The 19,480-nt window shown below is 35.8% G+C and overlaps 1 protein-coding gene across 2 annotated transcripts in view; it reads left to right on the top strand.

The window, feature by feature from the left end:
• Ap1s2 (adaptor related protein complex 1 subunit sigma 2) overlaps nucleotides 1–18,992 on the top strand; it is a 29,985-nt gene extending 10,993 nt beyond the window's left edge. Inside the window, exons 4-5 of one of the 2 annotated variants that reach the window (XM_042680431.1) lie at nucleotides 322–459; nucleotides 17,690–18,992. In XM_042680431.1, coding sequence (XP_042536365.1) covers nucleotides 322–459; nucleotides 17,690–17,737 — 186 coding nt within the window. In that variant the 3' untranslated portion in view covers nucleotides 17,738–18,992. Of the gene's footprint in view, nucleotides 1–321; nucleotides 460–12,745; nucleotides 13,430–17,689 lie in introns of those variants that run through there. The other variant, XM_042680433.1, reaches the window with a different exon arrangement.
• Nucleotides 18,993–19,480: the final 488 nt, after the last annotated feature.

Raw genomic sequence — 19,480 nt, 5'->3', positions numbered from 1 at the left:
GAGCTGAGGGACAGCGCCCAGGCCCAGAGTTCAGGCCCCACGACCGGACCAAAAAGAAAAAAAAGAAATTACTAATTTATGCTGGGAGGAAAGTTGTGGGACCTGTTTATCTTAGAGGCATGGTGTTTTCACATACTTGAGATTCGAAAATTAAACTTACTGAAATCAATGATGCTTAGCATGACTGCCACTTTCAGAACGAATTAAGATTGATTTTCTCTGCTTACATTTTATGCCATACCTGATCATGAATCAGCATCTTTGGCTTAAAAGTTTAACAGGCTTCTGGATTTTGGCCTTATTTATTGATTTGCTTTTCAGGTATGTGAACTTGATATTATCTTTAATTTTGAGAAGGCTTATTTTATTTTGGATGAGTTTCTTTTGGGAGGGGAAGTGCAGGAGACATCCAAGAAAAATGTCCTTAAAGCAATTGAACAAGCTGATCTACTGCAAGAGGTAAGCTACTTGTTCTTCTATCTAGGCAGTAGCATGTTTGGCTCTTGCTAGGGAAGTCTCAATGATCATTCTTGGTTTCCGAATCATTCAGTAGTTTCAGCATGCTTGGCATGTGTAGTGTCTATGTGCAATTTATTGATTGGAATATGTGTCAGTCACATCAACTCAGTTATCTATGGATGGATAGTTCATTTTCAAAATACTCTATCAGTTCGGCTTATTCTGAATAGCCCATTTTGGGGCCCTAAAACACTATTTTCTAACCTATCATAAGGAAGGAAATGATTGGACAAAAGTAACAATAAGTTGAGAACTCTCCATCCATTGTGTGGAGTCACTTAAGATCAATACATTTTTCATTAGTGTGGATAATTTGAAGTTGACTGTGAAATTATGGCATTTTCATTCCAAATTGATTCATATTTTCACCTCACGTCCATTAAGTGTAAATGTAGCCAAGCAAATGGTAGTGTTTTCAAATTAGACTTTCTGTGGACCTCTCTGATTTTGTGTTAGCAAAACACACAAAATAGTCATTTGTATTTCTCTTTGTTCTTTATAAATAACAGACTATTTTCCGTCAACATTCGTATCTTCTTCTCTTAACCTCCATATTCCAGAATCGTAACAAACCTTTCCCTTTCTAATTGCCACTGTCATCCTGTGCTGGTCATGGGTTCAATGCTTATATACTTTCTAGTTCTGAAATTTAAATTTTGATGATACTCTGATTTAGGTACTAAATTAGATTATAATGAGCTAGCTATGACTGCTGTCTTATAGAAAGTTTACAGCATGAGAAGAGCTTAGTAAATATACAAAACATAGTATGCTGACATTAAGTATTAAGTATATGTGCATATATAGAAAACGCCTTGAACACAGGTTCATTTTGCAGAAACAAATGATCATTTTCTATATCCAGCTTACTTTAGTCTCTTCTTGTGCATTACATATTTGTTCATCAGTTTGCTCTTTTTTAATTGCTAAAGCAGATTTTAGATTCATTTTTAAGCATTTTTCTTATTACAGCAATGACAAGCTTTAAGAGAACAAAATTACAGGAGAAAGGTAACTAGTTTTCCAGTGAAATTGTATTACTATTATTCTTGGTGAGAAGGAAGGAATTAGTAGGGATATCCCCTGCACCAGTCAGTTGTAGGGACTACAAAATAACATCATTTAGAGTATAAACAGCTGTTAGAAAACACTGTGCATTTAATGATTTCTTACATTTACTAAAAGGGTGGTTAGGGTACCTAAAATGTGAAGTGTTGGCAACCCTCTTTCTTTCAGAAGCCAGCATGCAAATATTTCCTAATTTTCTGGTTAACTACATTTGCTTTTAAAGCATTTTTAAAGTCATTGCTGTTCAACTTTTGCTTGTAATATGTTTCCTAGAGAGAAATGTATAGGGCACTGATATCTCCTTGTGCCTGGATTATTTTTTAAGTACTACTGGGAAATTGCAACTTTATAATACCTCAATGATGCTGTTAATACCTGGTAGCATTATTAAATATTAATGCACTAGGGGACAAAAATGTTACTGAAAGAGTATATGTCATATATGACTTCTTAGGCAATGAATTCTTATTGTCCACAGTATTGGAAATGTAGATAGATATAAATAGTATCTTAAATCAGTTATTGTTGTACTTATTAAAAAGCCTACATCTATAATAGCAGCTTTAGGTCTTATAGTTCAGGATATAGTGTTAAGTTAGTTAATGTTCTGTGGAGTGATTTTGCTTGTAAAAATGTAAATAAAGCCTTAAATTTGTAGTAGAAAGACTAATTGATTTTTAATTTAATCTTTCATGTGTACTGACTTTTCTAGATAGCGTCGAGTCTTTTATTTGGATTATTTCTAAGCTCTAAAAATGACTTTGAATTTACAAAGAATGTATATCTGTTGGCTAAAAATATATGCAAATCATAAAATAATTCTGGTTTTAATTAATGTTTAACTTGAGAAATGTGCCTTTCTATAAGACAAAATTTTCTGTAAGAAAACTTTCTTGAGATTTTTTTCGTTTACTCAATTTGTTTTAATGAGATGTGTTATAGTCTTTCATCTTTATTGGCAAAGAGAGTAGATGGTCAGTGGCTAAACTTGATTTTCTATTAGTACATTATGGTTAATAATAAGAACATAAAATAATTATGATTTAAATAATAATTACTAACAGATCAGTAGACATGATTTAATAATAACACATTTTTTTCCTTCTGCTTAATTACTTGATATACAAAGAATTATTTTTAGCATCTGTAGGCTGAATTTTATTCCTTTTGTTATTTGGTTGTATGAATACATAATTAGATTTGGGAGGGAAGTCCTGAAATTGGCCAATTATCCAATTTTTCATGTTTGATTAACATTTAGAACATGTCATCTTAACATGCCACCGGCACTACAGTTGATTCTTAAATTATTAAGGTATGACATGCTAAGATTACTAAATTGATACTTTATGCAATGTTGGGATTATTTCTCTCCTCCCCCCACATACCCATTCTGAACTAGATTGTGTGTGGGTGAGGTGGGGAATAATGCAATTTGATTTATTTTATAGACACACACACATGACAAAGGAAGTAGTAGTGTGGCTTTTTTTCTGTAAAGTTGGGCACTTAACCAGTTTTTCTCTACTCCTTAATTTTATAGAGCCAGAATGAAGAATGGGGAGGTTTGTCTGAGGATATCTTATGATAAAGAACAGTCTAAGGCTTTAGTCTCTTTGCCCCCCCCCCAACATATTTATTGGTAACTACTAAATTTACCATTTTTGTGGCATGGATAAAATGGGGTGCTATGCAAAAACGACTGTTGCACGTTGAGATGATTTCAAGTCCTGGCTTGATCTGTGAAGATCAAATATTTAAATACTGGACATTGGGCTTTAACCCTCATGGGTAGCTGCATGACGGTGGAGACATGCTTTGAGATGTGTCAACCTTTCTTTTTTATACTAACAGCATTATTTTGAAATTTGTGGTGGTTTTTTTCCTTTAAGCTTTGTTGGCTGTTGGTATTGTTTCTCACTAAAGCAATCTGTGAAATGGAAAAGAAGTGAGGTACCCCAAAATTTGCTTCGACTTGAAGATGCTACATAATATGAATAGATTTACTGTGTTTGCAGGCGTTTGTCTTCCTTGTCTAGAAAGTGGTTCTCTAAGGAGAATTACCACTGCTAAAATTGATTTGGTTTAGTGCTGGACCTACATGATATATCTTAGTATTATGCTATCCCTACTTTTTTAAGTAATAATCTATGGGACTACGTAAAAATGGAGAGGTAAGAATGTTAGAAGAAAATGTGGTCTTTAAGAAAATAAGGAAGACTTTACAACTTAATATTTTAAAGAAAATATTTTAAGTAAATATGATTAATAACAATAGCATTAAAGTAAAAACATTAAGTGAATATGTAATTTTTTAAAGATAAATCTTGCTAATTAAGAATACTTGAGTATATTAGTCAAATTCAAGAATATCTTACCTGGGCTGGGTGGTGGGAGACTGAGGCTGGAGGATCCCTAGTTCAAGACTAGCCTGAGCTACATAGCAAGACCCTATCTCCAAACAGAAATGACAGAATATCTTAATTTTTTTTGCACTAGTCCTAGGGCTTGAATTCAGAGCACTGTCCCTGAGCCTTTATGCTAAAAAGCAAAAAGTACTCTACTACTTGAGCCACAGCTCCACTTCTGGCTTTTTGGTGGTTAATTGGAGATAGAGTCTCACAGACAGGGCTGGGAAGGTGGCTCAGTGGTAGAGCACTTGCCTTGCATGCCTGAGGCCCTGGGTTCGATTCCTCAGCACCACACAAGCAGAAAAAGAAAAAAGCTGGAAGTGGTGCTGTGGCTCAAGTGGTAGAGCACTAACCTTGAGCTGAAGAGCTGAGGGACAGCGCCCAGGCCCAGAGTTCAGGCCCCACAACCGGACCCAAAAAAAAAAGTGTCTCACAGACTATCCCAGCTGGCTTTGAATCATGATCCTCAGATCTCAGTTTTCTGAGTAGGTAGAATTACAGCCTCTGGTACCCAGCTTCAAATAATTTTAAGAGTTAGATGTTTTTAAAATATATACAATAATATTACCAGTACAAAACATTTTGATAGAAATAGTTTTAGAATTTGCTCTAATAAGACAAACTCCTATAATTCCTTTGTAATTGCCACTGTTTATAATAAAACCTTTTAGCCTTAAACCCCTTTATTTTCACTAGTCAAAAGTTAAACAAAGTTGTGGTCTTTTATTGCAGTGTATTTCAATTTTTTTTTAATAAACTGAATGGGGGCTGCAGAACAAATTCGAGACAAGCTTTGTTATGTTGGTGCTCAAGTTGTACAATCCAGAAGGGGACACCCTCTCCTTGCTGTTTCTTTTCTAGCTCACTTTGAATCACTTTTTGTTACTCTGGACTGTTTCTAATGATGAAAAGTTGGAATAACTTAAATATGTAATAACGTTAAATTTGATTTCACAAGTTTTTAATAGAGCCCATAATAATAAAAGCATTTTTAGGCCATAATAATAAACAGAGTAGAAAACTTTATTGCATAATACTCTCCTTTCCTATTTTGTGGTTTCCCATTTACCAATCTGTGTTTTTGTTTGTTTGTTTTTTGTGTTTTGTTTTTTTTTTTTGTCGGTTCTGGGGCCTGAACTCTGGGCCTGGGCGCTGTCCCTCAGCTCCTCAGCTCAAGGCTAGCACTCTACCATTTGGCCACAGCGCCACTTCCAGCTTTTTCTGCTTATGTGGTGCTGAGGAATGGAACCCAGGGCCTCATGCATGCAAAGCAAGCGCTCTACCACTGAGCCACCTTCCCAGCCCCTGTTATTTTTTTTTAATACTTCTTTTGACCTACTTCCTTGAACTCATGAGCTCTAGCATTGGGACCTGCAAAGAGCATATTCCAGCTGGGTGGGCGATCTTTTCATTACTTTGTGAAATTCTTCTAAGTTTGAAGTTTTTCCCTTACTATTATAATTTCTTTGTTTCCTGTGTTGCTTTTTTTCAAAAATTAAAAATTTCTGTTATAGAAAAATGAGCAAATGCAAGCAAGCACAGTAGACTATACTCTTATCCACCAACTAGAGCCTAGTAGATTGATTAGCTCAGAAATTCTCATGGGTTGGAGGAGGGGCAGCCGTGTCCTCCCAGGGTCCATTGAGCTGTGCTGGACACATCACTATTGGCCTATCATACATAGAGTCTAAAGACACTACTGAATATTCTGCAGTTAACAGGAACCCCCAAGGAATTATCTCTTCCCCAATGTCAGTTGTGTCTTGAGTTGAGAAACCCTAGTTCAATTTAACACCATGGAATAAAAATCCCATTTAAACTTACAGCTTGTTGCATCTTTTCAGTGGTATATTTAATATACAGCTTAGTTGCCTGAAAGTTGGTCAAAATGCAAAAGAAAGAGGGGAGCTGGGCTCCAGTAGCTCATGCCTATAATTCTAGCCTTTCTGGAAGCTGAGATCTGAGAATTGCTATATGAAACTAGCAGAAAGCCAGAAAAACAAAAGCAGCAACCTTGACAAGCAAGAGTATGAGGTCCTGAATTCATGCTCCAGTACTAAAAAAAAAAAAGGCAAAAGGAAGAGGGGAGAAGGAAACCTAAGAATTGTGAACAAAGGACTTACGTGCTAATAAACACATAAATGTCTAATCTCACCTGTGATTCACTGAAATTATGTTTACTTGATAAACATGGTCTAGAGAGGTAATCTGTGGTTGACTTTAGAACCTAATCCACAGCAAAGCTAGTGGGATATCAACATATAATCTCATTTCTTCAACAAAAACCAGATCTATTTGTTTCTATTAAGGTAATTGAGTTTGTGTGTGGAAATAGAATTGAGTCTACCCTGCAGGCAAGCAGAGCCCTTTTGAATTTTCTGCTGATTTCTCCATCTCCCTTAGGGATTCAATCACTTCTTAAAGGAAAAATAGATTCAATGACTAGAATTTATACACACAGACTTTTCTTTTGCTGTAGAGATAGACTTTTTTGCTCTTGTTCTTTTGTACTCTGTTGGCTTTAAAGGATTTACGTGGCAAAAATATTTAGAGTTTGAAGTTCTTTGACTCTGAAAAATCTTTTATGTTTGGGAAACATTGATTTAATTTACAGCATTTTAAGACAAACAATACTGCTCAAAATATTTCATAACAGTCTAAAATTGTATTTGCTAAGCTGAAAATTTTCTGTTTGTTTTTACTGTAAAAAAATGTAGCTGTCAAAGAGTAATTTATGCCTATGTCTTACAATAACAGATTAGAACAGCTAAAAGAACATAGTAAAGTTACTCCTGTGGTTACTTTTAAGACAAAAATAATAGAAATAGATGAACAGCCCAGTAGAAAAGGGAAAAAAAAACATAGCAGAGGGCATGAATAATTCACAGAAGAAAGAAAAGCAAAATTAAAGATGAAAAGAATAAAAGATGAATGAAATGAAAGATAAAAGAAATTCTCCTTATATTAGAATGCAATTAAAATACCAACAAGACCTTTTTTACTGGCAAATACACCCATTTTAATACTTAAATTTTTATTATCTTTAAGTAGTTGTACAAAGGAGATGCCATTTAACAAAGCAGTTTAGGAATTCAGTACATCTAAATCAGTGTGATCAGTGTCGCCACCTTTGCCATTCTTACCCTCCTTCACCCCACCCCTTCCCTTCGTTTTCTTAGTTTTGTGGTATATACTATCAGTTGTTGACTGCATTCTCCCTCCCTACCCCCTTCATTTGTCTACCCTTCCCTCCTTGGCCTCATCCTCCCTCTTTCAAGTACTCATTTCCTGGTGCTTATTTTGTTGGACTGTGACTTTGGTCAAAGCCCTCCATAGAGTCTACTTATTCACTTGTAACCACTTGCACACTGCCCAATGTGTTTACTTATAGGTTTCTAGGCTTATTATAGCTACCACAAATGAGGGAAAGCAGCTAGACCTTTTGCTTGTTTGTTTTTTCTTGGATTGGCAAGGATAAGAGACACTCTTTGTCTTGCAAAGGACAAGTTTGGTGTACCTATTATGTGTATACCTTTTGGCCCATTAACCACAACAATTTATCCAACAGAAATATACAATGTATATATGAGCATAGGCTCAGTATACTATTTAGCCATTAGGACTTACCACATGTCCCTCAGTGGGAAATAAGGTTAAGAAAAATTACAACACAATCATACATCCAGCTATAAACATGGCTAAGAAAAGTAAGATCAATTTTCTTTGTAATGATATGGAAAGATCCTCAAGGCATATAAAATTAGAAAACAATCTCGTAGCAGCATATTAGCTAACTTTAAATATTAATTGTGGAAATGTTTAAAGTTTCTCCCTCTTTTAAGAAGTATAAAACAGCATGTTTATTATTGCAAATGTTTAGTGGGAAAATGCTCAGAGCAAATGAAAACATGGTAAGACTAAGGTAGAATCTATTAAAATAAATGTGCAGCGCATGAAGTACTATCTCCTGTGCACATTTTAGACATCATTTGGTAAAACCATATAGTTTTTCACTTATGGCTCATGTGATTTCAAAAAAAAAACTTTAGACTTTAATAATTCACAAATGCTCATGAAATAAGACTGACCCCATGAGTTTTATTATCCAAAAGGTCTCTTTAAAAGTGTTTTCGCTTCTAGCTGGGCACCAGTGGCTCACCCCTGAAATTCTAGCTACTTAAGGAGGCTAAACTCTGAGGATTTAAATTCAGAGCCAATCCAGGCATAAAAAAGAATCTGCAATACTCCATCTCCATTTAACCAATCAAATTCTGGACTGGAGGCAGGTGTGGTTTCAGTGTTAGAGAACTATCTTATGAGCAAGAAAGCTAAGTAAGAGTATGGGGCTCTGAATTCAAGCCCCCTCAAAAAGTGCTGGCACTCACACACACACACACACACACACACACACACACACACACACACACAATTCACTTCTTTTTTATACTTCATTGTTCTAAGTAGATCTTGCTGAGTAAGAATATTCTTTGACCCTTTAAGCCTTTAACCCAATGAATAGAGTTCCAGAGTTGCCACACAATTCTGTTAGGGGCAACCCACAGACCTAACTACTGTGTTCTGAAACATCAAGGACAAACAAGAGCACTTTATTACATTGTATACTAGAAACAAAGAGACTAGATGTTTGTTCCTAGCTCTACACACCCCGGACTGGTACCATTAGTTTACTTCAGCTCTGCTGTTCTCAACGAGACTTAAGCATCCCAGTCATTATTATAGCTTTCTACCACTTTCTAGTTGCCTTTTCTTTGGAATCATATGCCTGCTCTGGTGAATGTCTAGGAAATGTTGTGGTAATAGTTTTACTTTTCTTGAGAAGGTAGATGGTTTTGAGAATAGATATAACTTAGTTCCTGTCTTCAGTGTTTCTTACACAATAGTTCCCATTACATTTGGTCCTTTTGATAGGGAATTATGACACAGAGTTGAAGATGCATGTATATGTACTAAGGAGAAGATTCTGATGGTGAGAGTGATAAGAATAAGAATGAGATAAGGGGAGATATACTATATTGGGAGGGGTAATGGGAATGGAGTCAAAAGTACTGGTTTAAACCAGGCACCTGTGACTCACACCTGTAATCCTAGCTACTCAAGAGGCTGAGATCTGAGGTTCATAGTTTGAAGTCAGCCCAGACAGAAAAGTACCAGTTAGACTCTTATCTCCAATTAACCAGTCAAAAACCAGAGGTGGCATTGTGACCCAAGTAGTAGAGTGCTAGAGTACAAAGAGGCTCAGGGACAGCCTGAGTTCAGGGACCCAGGCCCTGAGTTCAAGCCCCACAACCGACAAATAAAGCATTGGTTTAAGTGAAGAAAGTCTTTGTCCTTTATCATGAGGCAGTAATGGGAGAAAGCTGTAGATATTTTTATTCATGAATTAGATGAGGAAAATTACAAATTGTTGTCCTTTTCTTTGCCTTGAAAGTTGACATCATCTAGAGAAGAACCATTGAGGACTGGGGAGGGAAGGATAGACACCTGAGGAGAGTTGATGATTGACAATAAATTTAATAAGAAGCAAATTAGTAAAAGGGTTTCCCAGAGCCAAAGGCGTATTTCAGGTTGAATATAATATACTTATCATCTTTACTCAAAACAAAAAGTCTCTAACGAATCTGTCCTAGCAAGGCATCAATGTCTCACACCTATTATCTTTGCCATTTGGGTGGCTGAGATTGGGAAGATCGAGGTTCAAAGCCAACCTAGGCAGCTAGTTCATGAGACCCATTTTCAATAGAGAGCTAAACGTGGTGCAGGCTTGTCATCCTAGCCACCATGGGAAGTCTAATGTGGGCAGGTCATGATGTAGGTCCATGCCGTGGCAGGAATCTCAAAAACAACCAGTATATGAAAGCTCTGGAGATGTGGCTCAGTGGTAAGACCTCTTGGCTGGCAAGTATGAGGCCCTGAGTTCAAACCCTAGGGTATACACACAAACACACACACACACACACACACACACACACAAAATGTGTATTAAAGGCAACTTGTGGCTTATATTTATCCAATACAATAATTGCACTAAATTTTTTTCTACACTAATATGCTGTCCTTTCTCCCCCTTAAATCACAGGTATTTTGGTATATTCAGAAATACACCATTTATGATTTCCAAAAGTGCCCATGTCCCTGTCTATGGGAAGAGTAAAAGAGTAGGTCTAGTGCTACACAGTCCCTATGTACTGACCTTTAAATATAATTGAGGAATTACATTATTCTTAAATAATACAATTTTTTTTCCTGGGATGGAAACGATAAGTGTTATAAGGGCTGGGATCACTAGAGTTTACATTGCATCTACTATTATTCCACGTAGAAGAGAAAAAAATCTTAGTTAATTATGGGCATATTTACGTACCTTGAAGTCAGATTTAAAGGTTCAATGATCATTAAGGTATTTATTTGTAGCAGAACTTCTTCAGAGTCCAGCAGACTGAAGTGGGGCGTTACTTAATACCTGTAAGAGCAACTTAAAAGTAGATAACATTTATTAAGTATTTCTGTGAATTTTAGGGTTCCTTTTCTTTGTGAAGGATGTTTTCCCATTAAAGAAGGATTTCCTACTAAGGAGAGTGTCCTTTCACAATTGGTGGCTGCTAATTTCTTGTTTCAGTATAGTAGTCTAGATCATTCGCTATATAGAATAATTTGGCTTACCATCAACTCATAGGCAGTAAAATTCCTAACAGATAAAGGCTGATGGCAGTGGCTGGAGTGGTCACATTTTACAACGGTCCGTAGAGAACCTGTCCTCACTCATAATACAAGTTTCATTTAGAGAGGAATGACTACTCAGCCCTGTTTGGGAAACCATCTTTCTCTTTTGTAACTGATGTGACATAAAATTAAGAGGAATTTTTAAAAGATTAAGAACTATAATATAAAGGCAAAGAATTGATACTTAGATGAAAGGTTATTTGACAGACTTTTCTTGTTCTTTCTCCAGAAAACAGAGAATATGTATCACAGCAAGCATTTTCATTGGTGTAAGAAAGCATACTAGAATACGTGCTGGAATACTGACTGCATCAAAATGTAGTAGGATATGTGAATTCAGTTTGTCATTATACTTGTCTTAAGTTTGTTGTTTATATTATAGCATTACTTGAAAAGGCTATGACTAAATCCCAAGGGAAGAGTTCTAATTTTCTTTTCTGAAGTTGATGTTTTCATAGAGTTGTTTTTTAATATAAGTTACAGGTTTTTTTTTTATAATTTATTTTTTTACATAGACTGTTGAAATAGATTGAAGTTCCGTGACACAGAAAATCCTTAAATAGGGGCTGGGAAGGTGGCTCAGTGGTAGAGTGCTTGCCTTGCATTCATGAGGCCCTGGGTTCGATTCCTCAGCACCACATAAGCAGAAAAAGCTGGAAGTGGTGCTGTGGCTCAAGTGATAGAGCACTAGCCTTGAGCTGAAGAGCTGAGGGACAGTGCCCAGGCCCAGAGTTCAGGCACCATGACTGGCAAAAAAAAAAAAATCCTTAAATACTATAAATTGCTAATGTCACTGGTATAAGAACACAATGTTCCTATGAACAATGAAAGTTTCTTATGGAAGTGAAGCATTGATTAATACGATTATTTTAATTACTTGAGTTTTTTTAAAATCTAGAGGAATTTTTGTGAGTGGAAGAAAAAGGGAAGCTATCTTTTTAAGATGTTTTGGAGGCGGTTTAGGAACTATCTGATATAAGCTTTCATTCTGTTACTTAAAGAAAAAATAAAATTGCTAGGCTCTAGTAGCACCTGCCTTTAATCCTAGCTATTCAGGAGACTGAGATCTAAGGATCACAGTTTGAAGCCAGCCCAGGCAGAAAAGTCCATGGCTCCAATGGTAGAGCACTAGACTTGAGCACGAAAGGTCAGGGAACAGTGCCCAGACCCTGAGTTCAAGCTCCAGGAAAGGCAAAAAAAAAATGTATCTGCTGTTGTAGCCTAGTATTTCAAAGTTACAACTTGAATAAATGTTCAAATGAGGACACTTCAAAACACTAATGTAAGCAGTTTTAGCCTTCTTGGATTCACAGCCTTTTGATAGGAGTGTAATCCCTTGGGCAGTTGGAAGGATGGTGAATCCTCTCTTGAGGAAAATTTGTTCAGAACTTTGCGTCTAATTCCAGGGAATTCTTCAAGCCCCAGGAAACCATCTGCAGCCCTCTAGAGTCAAATTAAGATCCTCACCACACGGTACCATTTTTTCTTGTTGATGTGAGAAATATATCATTAGATAAATTTGTGGGCATGGACACCTTAACAAATCTGTTTAGAGAATTCTTTAGCATCTATTCTGGGTTTTTTTTAAATTAATACACTTAGTCTCAAAGTCACACTCATAGATTTTTGTTATTTCTCCTTTTTTCTTGGGGAAAGGTTCCCTCTGGATCTCGCTTGTGTAATAAAATCCCAATCAACCTAAGGCGCTGGTGAAAGGCAATATTCAAATTGAACTTTCAGTTTGCTCATTATTGAGTTACACTGAAAATAAAGACCTTGCTTTGTAAATACAGAGCAACATTTTGTTTACCCTTACATACAGAAATGTATAATAGAAATGTGAGTTTGATTTGGGCATTATTAAAGAAGTTAAATATTCAGTCATAAACCAAAGAACAAAAGTAAACAACCCCTTAAATTTTTATTAACTTAAAAGTTCTATAAATCTGATTGTGTCTATATCAGTTTTTCTATTGTGTATAAGAATATATGCATTTCTTTTGTAGCCACGTCATGAATATTTTAATGTCCCTGTGTACTAAATGACTACTCATCGAGTATGCAGAATTTACCAGAGGAAATAGAGCTGATATACTTATGAAAGAAAATATCCTCAGCTTGGTGATTTATTGTCTTGTAAAATAATAATAGAACTTTTAGAACCAGTACCTTTTTGATTGTATACCTTTCCTCTTTTCATACCCCACTTTGCTGTTTTATTTTCATTCTGTATGTGATACCCATTTCTGATTTAATTTTTTCTTGACAAAATATGGTCTGTGAGTATTATGAGCAATATTCATTAAAAACATGTATGTGATTATTAATGAACCATCTGGATTAATTGTCTAAGAAAAGCCTGGCAATCATTAATGTTTACCAAAGAAAATGGAGCTAAAGCACTTGGTCCAAAATAAGCAGTACCATAATATTTAGTGTGGTTTAATCTTCAGTTCCAGAAAAGAAATTATTTAGTGTGACTGTAGTCTGTATGAAGCAATATGTTCTGATATGTTATGTAAAAATTTATCTGGTTAAAACATTTGATTTTTAAGAAACTTTTTAGTTTTTTTTCAGTGCCACATTTATTCCATGACTTGTGCTATAAAATAAACTCAAATAATCCGTTTAGGAGGCGCTTTACTACTTGAGCCATGCCTCCACCTTGAACAATCCCTTTTAGAATTTTTTTCCCTTACTCATGAATTGTAACCCCTCTGTACAGTATCTTTACAATAAAGAAAAAATTTTTTGGGCTGGTAAGGTGGCTCAGTGGTAGAGTGCTTGCCTTGCATGCATGAGGCCCTGGGTTCGATTCCTCAGCACCACATAAGCAGAAAAAGCCAGAAGTGGCGCTGTGGCTCAAGTGGTAGAGTGCTAGCCTTGAGCCTTGAGCTGAGGGACAGCGCCCAGGCCCAAAAGGTCAGGCCCCACGACTGGCAAAAAAAAAAAAAAAGAAAAAATTTTTAAAAATAGTGGAAAAAAAGTTTCACAGTCATCTAAAAATAAAAGTATTATCCCTTTAAGAAAGCTATGTCTGCAAAGTTTGTCCTGCAAGGCTTAGTAGTAGCCCTTCCATAACAATATTACAGTACAGAATGCCTAATATTCATTTTTTCAATATCTAAATTCTTATATTTAATTAGTTAATGGCTATCTAATATAAGCCTCCATTTAAATCCTTATTTTTTTGCTAACTAGGGTTATATCTTTCTGAATATCCAAAACTTTAATTTTGACCAATATGGTGTATGCTGTTAAACTTTCAGCATATTTTATAATGAAAAGAAAAGTACCAAGTTAATCAATTGGATCGAAAGAGTTTGAAGCCTGGGTTAAGAAATTTGGTCCTAAACACTAACTTTTAAGCTACCACTCATTGAAAGACCTTTGAACATGTGCTTGCAGCAAGCTTAGTATTAGGCAGGTCAGATGAGTCATCTCCATTCTTACCATTCGTGTTGTATTGTACTATGTTTGAAATATTGGGAAACATTGGTCTTTCATTTCCATTGGTTTTTCTCCATTCCTTTCTCTGTCCTGCAGTATGGTTCATCTGGTTTTAATGCTGCAGAAATAAATTTGCTTTGTCTCCTGCCTGATTGCTTTGGTTGCTGTGTGCTGAGCTGTAACAAAATGTGGCTTTTTTGTGGTTATCTGTATACAGCCGCTTGCTTAAATTAGTAGACTGAGAGAGCTTTCCTTGCATGTCTAAAATAAAAGTATTGCATGTACTTCAACTCATGTGAATGGCCTTTTCTTCTTCATCCCTTTTGATAAAATAACATGTTATATTTGTATTATTCCAGGTTATTTTTCAATGTGATTTTAAAACATTTAACATTCAAGTCATCATTTTAAGCACTGCTAAGTATATAGTTCAGTAGTGTTAAGTATTTTTACATTGTTATGCAACACATCTCCAGAACTTTTTCATCTTGGAAAAGTGACTATACCCATCAAATCAACCACTCCCCATTTCTTGGTCCCACAGGCCTTGGTAAACACCATTCAACTTTCTGTTCCTATGATTTTACTACTTTAGATAATAATTCTCCTAAATAATTTTGAGCTACAATTTTAGTGTGAACCTGTAGGAAAATTACATTTTATATTATAAACAATTTGTAAAAAAAAAAAAAAAAAAAAAGTTCAAATTAAGCCAGGCACTGCTGGCTCACGCCTGTCATCCTAGCTATTCAGGAGGCTGAGATCTGAGGATGGTGGTTCAAAGCCAGCCCAGGCAGGAAAGGCCGTGAGACTCTTATCCAATAAACCACTAGAAAACCAGAAGTGGCTCTGTGGCTCAAGTGGTAGAGCGCTCACTTTGAGCTAAAGAGCAAGAGCTGAGGGACAGTGCCCAAGCCCAGAGTTCAAGCCCCATGACTGACAAAAAAAAAAGTTCAAATTACTCTTAAAGGAGTAAAGTGTGTAAATGAAACTAGGCTTTTTAGGAAAGAAACATTTTAAATAATCCATATCCAAAAAGCATCATGATTCTTTCTCAAGAAATTCTGCAGGCAATGAGCATATAATAGAAATCTGATTGGCTCCACAAAATAGCTCTGGGCCATTTTTACCAAGATAAACTTAGAGTGTAAACTGTATACAACTCAAGGCATCCTTTAACATACTAAAGGTTGCATTAAACTTTTAAACATTACTCAATATTAAGTGGAAATAACTGAGTTAAAATATTAAATATATGGATCAGATATTACACAGTGTATTGTATTTTAATGATTAAAGGCTAAACATTATAAATGGAAGAAATTGGCATATATGGAGTTTGAGAGGGTTGCTTTTCCATTTGACTTTAAAAATAACCTATCATGAAAGCTTCAAGACATAAATGCAGAGAATTCTATAAAGAACCTTCAGGTACACATCACTCAATGTCACCAATCATCAACTTAATATTGTACTTGTTTACTCAAGAACATTCCTCTAGTTTTGCCCTGGAATTTTAGAGCAAACCTGAGACATCCTCCTATTTCACCTATATTACTTAATACCTAACAGTAGTTCCACACCTAACAACGTTAATAGTAATTCTCCTATGTGGTTCAGATTTTCCTAATTGTCTGGAAGAAAATGTCTTATGTTTAGTTTGTTAGAACCAGATTCCAGACAAGCATCATATTATATCTATCTGGTTGATAAGTCTTAAATCTCTAAATTTTTAACAAGTTATCAGCTTTTTTCCTCCTTAGCTTTTTAAAAACTGATCGTTTAATGCCATACAGTAATGCCATACAGTTTTTTTTAATGTTCACTGATTGTATTATTGTGATATTCGGTTCGTTCTTTTATCCACCATCTTTAAATTTATAACCTGAATAAAGTGAATTCAGTTGGGAAGGATATATAATGAGACTACGCTTTAAAAAATACCTTTTTCAAGCCAGGTGTCAGTGGCTCATGCCTGTAATCCTAGCTACTCAGGAGGCCAAGATCTGAAGATTGCGGTTCAAAGCCGGCACAGACAGGAAAGTCTGTGAGTCTCTTATCTCCAAGTAACCATCAGAACACCAGAAGTGGTGCTGTGGCTCAAGTGGTAGAGCAAATGCCTTGAGCTGAAGAGCTCAGGGATAGTACCAAGGCCCAGAGTTCAAGCCCCACAACCAACAAAAAACAAAATTTAAAAAAAAAAAAAAAACTTTTTTCACCAACCTCACTTCCACCCAGATTTCCATTACTACAGAAACATTAACAGGTCACACGATGTACATTTTTGGCTACAGTAATTTAACTTGATACTAAATACTAAAATGCCTTCATTTAGTTTTTAATTTTCTAACTTACCAGCTAATGTTTTTTAAAGCACTTTCTATAAATCAGGCACTGAGACTTAAATTCTCTTAACCTCAACACATGAAGGTAAGTAGTATTGTTATTCTTGATTTCCAAATATAGAAATTGATCATAAAGGTTAAGTAATTTATTGTTCTACTGTAAAGTGCTTTATAATGATTAAACCTGATGTTCTATGAATTTATTATTTAATATGACTTTTCCTTGTTTTGTGCTGTACCACAATTAGGATGCAAAAGTAAGTTTATTATTAAATATCAAAATTTTACATTGTTAATCCACCATTAAAATATATTGCCTTTTAATTACAAAAGTGCTAGTAATTCCTAACAGTTGATCTGCATGCCTTTTTAAAAATTTTGTTATGTGCAAAGTTAGCCACTTTGGAAATGGTTTGAAATAGGTTTTTTTCCTAGCAACTTGGTTTTGTCTTCCTTTGAAATTTAAATACAAATATTGGAGCCAGGTGCCAGTGGTTCACACATATAATCACAGCTACTCGGGAGGCTAAGGTAAGGAGGATCATGTTTCAAGGCCAGCTCGAGCAGAAAAGGTTGCTTGACTCCATCACCAAAATAACCAGAAAAGGCTGGGCTGGAAGTAAGACTTAAATGGTAGATCGCCAGCTGAGCAAGTTCCTTTTCTCTCAAAGTGTTTGTTGTCTTCCGTATGTGGCTTCCAGAGATGTTTGCCCTGAGATCTTGGAAGGACCATTTCTAAAACATTACTGCTGTGAACATTTAAAGTGAAAATATCAAGAGGAAGTCATTTCTATAAATCCATGGAACAAAAAACAAATTGGTGAAGCATAGGGAACTTGAGGTGGGGAGGATGCTTTTTACTCGCAGATTTTTAACAGTAAGATAATATTTTCTTATTTAATGGACTACCAGTGATTTCATCCATTATAAGTGCATTGGTTTGATTGCTTTGTGTGTTATGCTAATTGCACCCCCATACATTGGCGGATTTACAGTAAATATGATGTCTTTTCTGTGGCTTCCAGAGTTTGGGGCACTGAACTAACTGGCTGTCACTAGTAGAATATTTCTGGGGCATGTCTTTCATGTCCGTTTTTCACCTTAAGAGGCCCTCCCTGGATCTGCTTACCAGAATCTCACATTTTCCCTCCACAGGAAGCTGAAACCCCACGTAGTGTTCTTGAAGAAATTGGACTGACATAACTCTTCTCCCTTGTTGATGACTTCTTGTGGCATTTCACACTTGTAGATGGTCACTGCCTTCATGTCCATGTTAGCTAATGGTGTAAGATGATGTCTTGTCAGTATTAACTGTTTTGCTAAGCTGCTTCATTCAGGCCTACACAATTTTTTTTAAAGGGAACTTTGGTGAATCAAAGATGATAAGTTAAGGGACTTAAATTATGTATTGGAAAGATATAGAAAAAGAAACCTTTTGGGGATACTTTATAGATCCATTTCTTTTAGTTGATTATGTGCATATATAAGAATGATTTCTGGGTAACATGTATCTCAAACAAATCATGCAAAATATACTTACTACTGGGTTTGACCAAGAAAACTCAAATTTGAATGTGAAAGCTGGTTTTATGGAACCAAAGAGTAGATTAGGGCACTATTTCAGCCTGTCTAAGAATAAAGGGAATTGACGTGTTACAGATCAAGTGAATGAAAATTGAGCTACTGAAACTTTAAGCAAAATCCAAATTTATATGAAAGACCTATATTGGATACTCCATACCTTAAAGCCAAACAAAAAAAAAAAGCATCCATTGTTTTTGATGACGAGATTGGAATGATATTGTTTTACACTACAAATTAATAATATGAACAAACCAGATGAGGGACAAAGAATGTTTCTTAATAGCACATAAATTATTAAAAGGCCAAGGTCCATTTGATTCCTGAAGATGAGTTTTTTGAGGTCCTTATCATTTACTTAGTTTTTTGATGGCCCAAAGTAAAGTGAGATCATCAGTTTGCCAGGAAGTTTTGGTAACAGACTCTTCCAGAATTTGTTATGGATGGTTCTTCTCAACGTTGCATAAAATCAATCTTGAAAGTACCAGTGTTCCTTCTGGGGTGCTTGTTAAAGCCAAATTTATTTCGCTTCTCTATTGCTTCCTTGCAGTTAGAAGTGCTAAAACACTTGACAGCAGCTTCCTTTCCTTCTGCGGCATTGCTTAGCGAGCAGAACATTAACAAAAATTGAAAAACCTTTCGTATTACAAAGTGAGAGTTGAATGAAGTAAAATGGCACTAGCTGGCACGCTATTTTTCAAGCCGTGTAACTGTTCCACAGTCACTTTCATACATTATCTAAACATGTCCTGGTGTTCACACTTTCCCTTGTATATATGCTGGGCTGGATCAAGCTTTGTTGTGATTGTAAACAACAATCAGACCACATGAGCACTGTCTTATCACATCCAGTTGTAATAAATGTTCACCATATAAACACTGTAGTGTGTTTTCAATTTCTCTTTCCAAAAGTTGGTCCAACTACGGAGAGCTGCTGAAGGAAGAATTTCTCGTGTTCGATAAAATGTTAACCCTTCCCACCATTTGACACCCCTCCCCCATCTGCATTTGGTGGTGATTATAAGCACATCAATAAATAACAGATCTAAGGCATTTTCATGTACTTCAACTCACTAAAAACATGAACTCCATGCTGCCCAGAGCATATTAACACATTTATTTTCAATTAATAAATGTCGCTTTTAAAACTTGGATGCAGTTGACTTCTTTCTGAACAGCCAACTACGATTATTCCTGGTAATCAAAGGTATCCAAACCATCTGATTACTCTCACCTCCTGTCTACTGAAGGTGCACAGTCAGCAGCCCCATATAACTGCAGCTAAGTTTAAGATGGATGTTTACCACAATCATCAAAGGTTTATAAGCTTCCACCCCGGTGACATCTGAAGGGAAAGGATCAACA

Source organism: Dipodomys spectabilis, unplaced genomic scaffold, assembly GCF_019054845.1.
Source record: "Dipodomys spectabilis isolate Male_0828 unplaced genomic scaffold, ASM1905484v1 ptg000061l, whole genome shotgun sequence".
In the NCBI taxonomy this organism is placed as follows: domain Eukaryota; kingdom Metazoa; phylum Chordata; class Mammalia; order Rodentia; family Heteromyidae; genus Dipodomys; species Dipodomys spectabilis.
This window is presented reverse-complemented; position numbering and strand designations above follow the sequence as displayed.